The sequence below is a fragment of the Prosopis cineraria genome, unplaced genomic scaffold (genome assembly GCF_029017545.1).
Source record: "Prosopis cineraria cultivar Desert tree isolate PC_DT_omini unplaced genomic scaffold, ASM2901754v1 PC10, whole genome shotgun sequence".
NCBI classification, from domain to species: Eukaryota; Viridiplantae; Streptophyta; class Magnoliopsida; order Fabales; family Fabaceae; genus Prosopis; species Prosopis cineraria.
The window spans coordinates 3261445-3270354 of record NW_026555341.1 but is presented as its reverse complement, the minus strand read 5'-3'; the positions used below and the strand labels follow the sequence as shown (position 1 = coordinate 3270354).

The 8910-nt window shown below is 32.1% G+C and overlaps 1 protein-coding gene across 1 annotated transcript; it reads right to left on the bottom strand.

The window, feature by feature from the left end:
• Nucleotides 1-4930: 4930 nt before the first annotated feature.
• Nucleotides 4931-6517, bottom strand: LOC129323061 (uncharacterized acetyltransferase At3g50280-like). The gene has a single exon (XM_054969602.1). It carries the CDS (start codon nt 6433-6435, stop codon nt 5083-5085), a length of 1353 nt encoding a protein of 450 aa, XP_054825577.1. The 5' UTR covers nt 6436-6517; the 3' UTR covers nt 4931-5082.
• Nucleotides 6518-8910: the final 2393 nt, after the last annotated feature.

Genomic DNA, 8910 nt, shown 5'->3' with positions numbered 1-8910 from the left:
AGTTGTTTTGGTCTTGAGATCATCATGATCAACATGATATACCTGTCTTTCATACATAACGAGGAGGTAGATTGTGAATTGCTAGAAGAATTGGCCACATACTATGTGTGTTGTTGAGATTATTGAAAAAGTTAATTCCATTCATATAAAGTCCAAGTTGAAGGTTTCTCTACTCACTACCAAAATCAAGAAATTAAACTTCTAGTCTATCATCTTTCATCAAGGAAAATTGACCAAATGCCAAAGTTTGCTATCGAACATTCTCTCATCAAAATGATATCTCAAGTTCTTTACTTTTATGGCATGAGAAAACAAATGCTCAAACCATGATATTATTAGAAAATACCATTACACTTTTAAATATGAACCTTTAGTGCTCCCATTATCATCACCACCGACATCTTTTCTTACTTTGTATAGTGATGTCCCACATTTCGAATATTTATATAGCCCTTCATACTCCTTTCTGTACAACACACAGTCGTTAGGGCAATCGTGTATTTTTTATACTGCATACCTATCAGGCATAAAATTTTCTTAGCCTCACAGTGACATTGGGAAATGTATTAACATATCTACTAATAATTCAAGCAACCAAGTAAAACTAGTATCGATCTTCCCACCTCTTACCTTCAAGTTGATCAATCTCAACACACCAATCAAATGTGTATACTTTTGACACCCTAAAAACAAAAGCTTCTTTGCATTACTCAATTAGCTTTCATATGCATGTGCTTGCGTATAAGACTCCATTCTAATATCACATATCATATCCTTTATTCTATTATCCTAAGCATTTTTACCTACTTTTTTCTCTTGAAACATAGAACTTCATCCTCCGAGTTCCCCATGTCATATCCATTTTCTACACCTTAAATTTATCTCATCACAAAGTAAATGCTGTTTTATTTCATTAATATTAAGTCGACTCTCATTTAAATATTTCACATATGGATAAAAATATAGTTTATTTTTACTAAGGATATTCTTTTTAGAAAATTTAAGAAAATATCCCACCCCATTCTCATATTCTTCAATTATTCTTTTAGCATTCGTTCAACCATGGTCCATTATTTAACTACATAATTAATCAATATAAATAATATTATATTTAAAATTTTTTTAACTTAATTTAAAAATTTTCAGTAGTTTTTGCTTAAAACAAAACCTCCCAAAATTTCAACAAAATCAAATTAAACACAAATCTCAATAACAATAAAATTGAAATCAAACTTCCAATCCATGACTAAATTATATCAATTTTGTGAAGATAATAAAAAATTTTGGCAAAATTTCTCCTCATAATAGGACCTCTCAAAATTTCAATAATAATTAAATTCAATAACAATCCATAAAATCAAGAAATAAAGTCCACCTTATTTAAACATATGACTAAATTATTTAGCAATCCATACCAAACTAAAAGAAATAAACTAGGTATTATAACTAAATGAAATAAATTTACAATTGAAACTATAATTTAGTTGAAGAAATTAGAGAAAAAATTGACAAAGTTTCCCTATAAATAAGACTATCTAAAATTCAAACAACAATCAGAACATGAGAACAATTGAAACAATAACAACCAATACCCTACAACAATTGAAATAACAAAAAAAGCATAAAATTTATATATTTCCATAGCATAGTTAAACAATAATTAAGTAAAAATTTTCATATCTACAACTATTAAATACTAAAAATTTCATAAATCAATGAAAAATTAGCCAAAAAAATTACCAAACTTACTTGAAAGAACATAGGAGTCAATGACAACGAAACTACAATAAGGAAGTAGATAGAAACATGAAGAAATGTTGAAAAATCAACAATGGAAGAAGTTTGGAACTCCAACTCAAAGGAATAAATGATGAAGAAATCAAGAATGGAAGAAGGAAGAAGAGAACCATACCAAACAGGATGAAAGGCAACAGCAACCTAGCGAAATGGTGATCGAGCGAAATGGCAAATTGTGGAATGACCTTTAAGAGGTGACGGTAACCTTCTACTCTAACAACGGATTGAACAAAGACAAGTGGCAATGACAAAGGTAGGAGCTTTGACGGTTTTTAGGTCTAGAAGAAAAGAGAGAGATGCGTGCAAACTGAAAATTTTCATAAGCAAAATGAAATGGGGGGCTGTTTGAGTTCGATGTGCCTCTTAAAAAGGGAAACAATGTTGGTTATTTGTTTAACCGACATGGTTACCTATTTACACATTGGTTACTTAAGCAACTGACGTGGAAAATGAGAACTAATTTTTTTTTTTTACACCCCACGTCAATTGGTCAAATAAATGCCATGGTATAGTATTTTGACGTCAGTTAAAGGCATAAACAATGTGAAAAGGTTTACACTTAATTATAATTATGTCACCACCTTTTTTATTATGGATTTTTAAATAATTGATGTGAATAAGCAACGTAAAAAGGTTACTTTATAGTAGTGAAATAGTTATAAATAGAAATTCATGTTTCAATCTAAAAGTTACATTTGGTACTTAAATATTTATTTACAATTGATGAAACTTTAAGATTTGTACTTATTTAAATTGATATTTTTAACTTATTTTTTTAAAAAAAATCACAGACTTAAGTGTCACCAATTCAATATGTTAAGACCTTATTATGATTTTTCCTAATTTTTCTTCAGTTATTATGTGTGTGTCTATTTCTATCTTGACTTCCATAACCAAGTCCTAGGTGTGCCTTCTGTGCAACAAGACCCGCAATGAAATAAAAAGAAAGAGAAGTACTACAGCATATTTTTAGTTTCATTTTCTATAAAATCTAGTATGTTATTTTATTCACCGCCATGAAAGGCACAATTCATGAAAAGGGATAAAGATGTAACGATGATTGCAGACCCGTCTGGCGTAGAATCATTTTCTCTGGATAACTTCCGTTATATATGTGGATTTAGTTTGGATCATCCGGGTCAAAATTATATGATTCAAGTTTAATATAATTTTATTTTCATATTTTTAATAATTTAAAATTTTAATACATGCAGAATTCAAACTAAGAATGCATCTCAATCGTTCTTGTGTCAAAAAATATTTTTATATAAAAATTATTAATTAAAAAATTTAAATCTAAATCCTGAAAAAATTGAATGTAGATAATTTAATTTGGATTTCATCACAACCATGAGCATCATTATCGAAACCCAACCCTCAAGGATGATAATATCATCAATCAGCCTATTTGATTTTTTCACGCCACATATTTTACATCTCGATCAAATGCAGTCAAGTATTAACAAATGAAGGCAGCTACGACACCTTCAATGAGATATGATGTGTGTGTGTGTGTGTTTTTGTGTGAGATATGTGGTCCCAAAACGTGTTAAATTAACCAATTAAGCACGTACGGCACTACGGCTACTTTCTCGGGGCCACCACGTGGATGTCATATTGTCGTCTAGTTAGCCAACGGATCGGACAAACAGTCAACAGCTCTTCTCTTACACCCTCGCGTTAGCCTCTTCCCTTGCGTTAATCAAAGCTTTTGGCCTTTTGTGCACAACACAGTCTTATACGACCCTATTAAAAATTGATATTTTAAGATTGAAAAAATAAAAAAGATTTAATTATTTTTTTGGGTTGGATTGGATAAAAAATTAAGCATTTGAATCACTTAATTCAGTTTAGTCCTATTAAATTTATTTAGTATAATTTTAATTAATTTACTAATTATTTATAATAATAATTTAAGACTATTAATAATTTAATAAGTCTAGTTCTTGGCATGATCAACCATTCAAACTAATAATTTAATAATTTGGACTACTTGAGTTATAATTGAAATATTTTTTTTCTTGTTGTAGGAAATTATTATGGATTTATTATGATTATAAATATTTTTATTATCTTAATTGAGTTTATTAGATTGAAATTAACTATTACTTCTCATAGAGAAAAAAATAAAAGCTAATTAAGTATCAAACTAATAGGATCACTTTTCAAATCCTATGGACTAAGTTTAATTTTATTAATTTTTGAGTTATTACTGGATTAAAATGGATTACATGTTGTCTACTCTAGTTTTTTTCATAAAAGAAATCGGATTTCATGTTAGACAGAAGTATAGTCCTATCCAATCTTTCGTGCGGCCCTACCAAGGCTGATTGAGATTATTAGAAATGTACAGCTACTCCACTATTGATGATGATGATTTTTTATATACAAATTTTAAACAGCTCATTTATATTGCTCAAATTACATATAGGTGAAATCTGTCAACCTCTGTAATAAAAATAAAGTTCAAGATATTCGTTAATGATTTTCATTTTTCATGAAACACGACTGGTTTAGGGGGAGGGGTTTGCCGCAAATCAACATTCCATACAACACGTGCTTAATTAGAAATACACAGACACAAAGATCGAATCATCAACACAAACACAACAAAATGAAACATTAAGAAAGAAAAATACTATAATAAATGGAATTTTATTTTTCTTCATATTTTTTATTTTAAAAACTAAAAATAATATCATTTTAAGTAAAAATGAAGACAAAGTAAATCTTTTTTGGAAAATATATAATGATGATGAATAATTCTCCATCTACACACCAAAAGAATGCTTAAATATTCCTTTGGTCTAAACTCTAAAAGTGATTGTCCCATGTTTTGAAAATAAAAAACTCTTTTGCCATCGAAAATATAGTATTGCTGATGACGATTTTATTATTTATTGAACATAATTTTTCGATTTGAATAAACTTCTATTTTACAATGTTCATTAATTACATGAAAACCGAGGCCAAAAAATGGCACAAAAAATTCAACTTAACTTTTTAATGAATCGAAATTATTTCATAAATTTATAAGTTTATTAATTAATTGTCCAGTAAAATATTTGTCAGGACCCGATGCCTCCTGCGGAACTTGAAGTGAGGTACCAGGTGGTAGCTGAAACACGACTCATTTTTCATGGACTAAAAACACACATCACTCATCTTTAATTAAATAACATCTGCGAGGACAGTACAACAAGTTAATAACTTTGCTCGCTTGCATGATCGCAAAAAACAGGAAGCTAGAAAATAAACGAGTCTTAACTAACGTATTAATTATAATTAATTAATTATAGAATGCAACGGAAAGTCGGAAACAGCTTCCATGAACTCAGAGTCCTTTCCCATGGCCTCCAAAATTTCAGAAGAAAGGGAAACTTCCACATCAATGCTCCCTTCTGCTACCCCGGCAAACACAGTAATTTTCCCGTACGTTTTATTACCGGCGCCACTTCGGACCGCCACCGGCTTTCCCCATCCGAAGTCATTCCCGTACACGTCAAACCTTGGCGAACTACTCGTAACCAGTGCATTCCCAGCCATCCCATCCTCTGTGAGCAGCCTAGGGTTTTTCACCCAAGACTTGACGTGGCTAACGAGCTTCTCTTCCGTGTGCAAAGCAACCATCTTGTTCATCTCCAAAGCGGCCTTGCCGAGACCCTCTCTGGCTAGCAGCTCCCCTGCTCTCATGCTCACAGTACCATCCTGCACCGCGTTTCCAAAATAGTTCTCAGGCATCGGCGGACGCATCCTCGGCCTTATACCTATCAGCAATCTGTAGATGACCTCTTCCTCAGGCTCAGTACCCTGGGTCCGAACGATAGAACGCCAGAGATGTGTCAAAAGTGCTTGTAGAGAAGATATCATATTGGAACATACCATCGCGTTAGCTTTTGCTTTCAGTTCCGCTATTTTTTCCTTTGAGAAATGAAACACCCTCTCTTGATGCAGCCGCGAATTGAGGTACCCACCGAACTTCTGCTTCTCCTTCGCCTTGGGGAGACGAATGCGTACAGGGCGCCGATCAATGCCATCGAGAAACCAACGCTCGAGCGTGGGAGGCTTGGATGGCTCCCTCGAGCCACGTGAGATTTCAGACCAGGAATTGAAGAAGTGCCAAAACGACGTGCCGTCGGCGACGACGTGGTTGATAGTGCATCCGATGAAAATGCTGTCTCTTAGCTCCGTGACTTGAACGCCTAGCAGTGGCTTGCACGTGCCCTCGTAGTTTCTTACTCTGTTAAGCGGAAAGAAGGAATGGACGATGCGAGGAGTGTAGAGGGGCTGAAGGATATCTGAGATCGTCAAATCAGCTGCTACGGCATGGACAAATAATGCTCCAGAGTTGTTGCAGAGAACAGAAACGGAGGAGGTATCGTCGTCGTGTTCGTCGACGGTGAGACGGCCGGCGAGGGGCGGGAAGAAATCAAGGGTGGATGAAAGAGAGGCTTTCAGGTGGTGGATTATCGAATTCATGTTTGCCCTGGGTTTACGGAAAAGAAGTCCTTTCTGAATGGGGTCCACGAGGAGGAGCTGAAGATCCCACGGACTTAGCTCGATCTTTCGAGTCGGATCACCGCTTCGAGTCGCTGCTTGCACGTTGCTCGTTGAGATGATTAGGATCTGGCTTGCCATGGCAACTATACTTAATTTGTATGTGCCCGATTGCCGATAATGCTTTGGCTTCACTTGCTCGGGTTGGGATGAGATGACTAGTACAAGACTCTATATGCACACATATATAGCATTTTCCGTGGTCATTTGTTATTGTATGTCTTTAATTTTACTTTAAATAATTCTACTCGCAATAATTTTGCCCGCGTCTATTCTTGTGGGGCGGCACACGCAACAAATTCTTTTATGATCTGGTTTCCTCCAGTTAGGGAATTGAGTTGATCCTCGACCAACTCGATTACTAAATTGAGTTACGCACGCAACTAAATCAAGTTAATCTGATTTGGTGAGTGTCCTTCAATTTTGCCCAACTATTCGAGATCAATTATTGTTTTCGATTTAAGAAAATACTCGACTAACGACTAACTATCTTATATATATATATATATATATGTATGTATGTATGTATAATAATTTTTTCGTTTTAAATTATAAAACACTTTTGGAGAATATTCGATATCCTAAAATATAAAACATTTTAATAAAAATAAAGTTTTATTAATAGATGATATTTTTAAAAGTTTATAATTTTGTTTTGACAAAATAAAGTTGTAAATTATATTTAATGAACTTTATTAATATGCATGATTTTATTTAAAAGTATTTTATAATTTAAGACGTACTTATATGTATATTTGCTATATTTTTTGTCAGATAAGCTCATGCCAACAATAAATTAATATGAGAACTTGTTGTATCTACAAAAAGATGATCGAGCTCTTGAAATTTCAGGTCCTTTTAATTAAAATTTGAGTTAACGAAATCAATAAAGTGTTGATGAACTGTAAGAATTTATTCATAAAAAAAATATTAATTAAGTGAATAATATCAAGTATATATTTTTGGAATGCAATTTTTAAAATATTAAAAGGCAAATAAATTTCTAAGATAATTTTACGCTAACTAATAAAAGCTCATCCATTTCTCTTTCTCTTTCTCTTTTACCACGGTCCTTCTTAAAGGAATATAAGCCCCGCTCTCTCAACTGAAGGAAAGAGCACTCTTCCAAGCATGAGCAATGGTCACTCTGCTTCCTCTCTCATTATCATTTCTCCTTTTCTTTTATCACATGAACTCTTTCATAAAATTGATGGAGCTAGCCAGGCGTGTATGCCCCTCCTTTTCTTTGATTTATAGACAGGATCGCGAACTCGATCTCACGCACTCGCAAGGAAGCTTTCATATCATTATTTGTAAATAAAGTTATTATTTTGCAAAACTACCGAACAACTTTTTGTTTTTTGGAGAAATTTATTATCAATAATGATATATGAATATATATTAACTTTATAAAACAAGTCATACATAGGCTCTAATAACTTAAGTTTTCGGGCTAACTTGAATAACGGAATTATTAAATATTATCTTCTTTTTTCTTTTTTCTAGTCAATTTCGTTTTTATATTAAAAATAAGATTTTAAATTTTTTATGTATTTTTATTTTTATTTTCTTAATAATAAAAAAAGGATTTTAGGTATTCAAACTTGGTCTGAATTTCTTCGAGCTTATTTAGGTGGTTCAAACAAGTAAAGAAAATTTTTTAAATTCTTGAACCACATCTTGAGATTTTTCAAGCCTATTCAGGCTAGCTTGTTAGGTTTAAACCAAATTATCAAATCTAACCTTTTTCAATATGTTAAAACAACTAGACGTTGGCTATAGTGTTCTAAAAGTTAAACTCAACGAATAGGGGAATGTTGGCCTATTTTGTAAAATTAATGAGTTCCCATGCACCATTATTAATTTTAGAATACTAGAAACTCTTGAGGAAAAAACCTATGGATATATCTGTATCTTTTGTTTAATTTGCTTCTTTTTTTTAACAGTCAACATCAATAAACGTAAGTCAGATTGAACGAAATGAGATTGTTGCACTCATCAAAACAAGCTCATGGGTATTATATTTTTGTTCACTCAATAATACTGGTTGCTCTTAAAAGAAAATTGTTAGGTATTTCTGTCCTTTAATTCTATTGTTTATAAAGTTATAATGTTCTTATAAGCTCGCCAGGCTTCTAACGAGAGTTTTGAAAAAATTTTGAGGATCCACCTTATAGGTGCAGGTAGTTCATGAGATATAGTATGACACTGTGACTTATCGTAACCACTTTTGCAAGGCTTTTTTGTGGTTTGTTTTGTTCAAAAAAAGTTCTTGGCTATGCCCTCATTTTTCAATTAGAAATAATAACATTCAAGGACTCTTAGAAGAATATAATATTATTTATAATTTAATATCATGAAATTTTGAAATTTCAAAAAAGACTATGATTTTAAATTGAATTAATTTTTCAAAGAAAAATATAATTGTTAGTCCTTATAGCTTTATTGCATTTTTCTTTTAATCTGTATAAGTTTTTCAATGTTTAATTTTCAATCTTTATAGAAATTGAAAATGTTGAAATAATAGAAATCTAAATAACAAACGTCACCCAATTT

What these genes read in the sequence shown, in the direction of transcription:
- LOC129323061 (XM_054969602.1), bottom strand. Translation starts at nt 6,435, where the DNA reads ATGGCAAGCCAGATCCTAATCATCTCAACGAGCAACGTGCAAGCAGCG.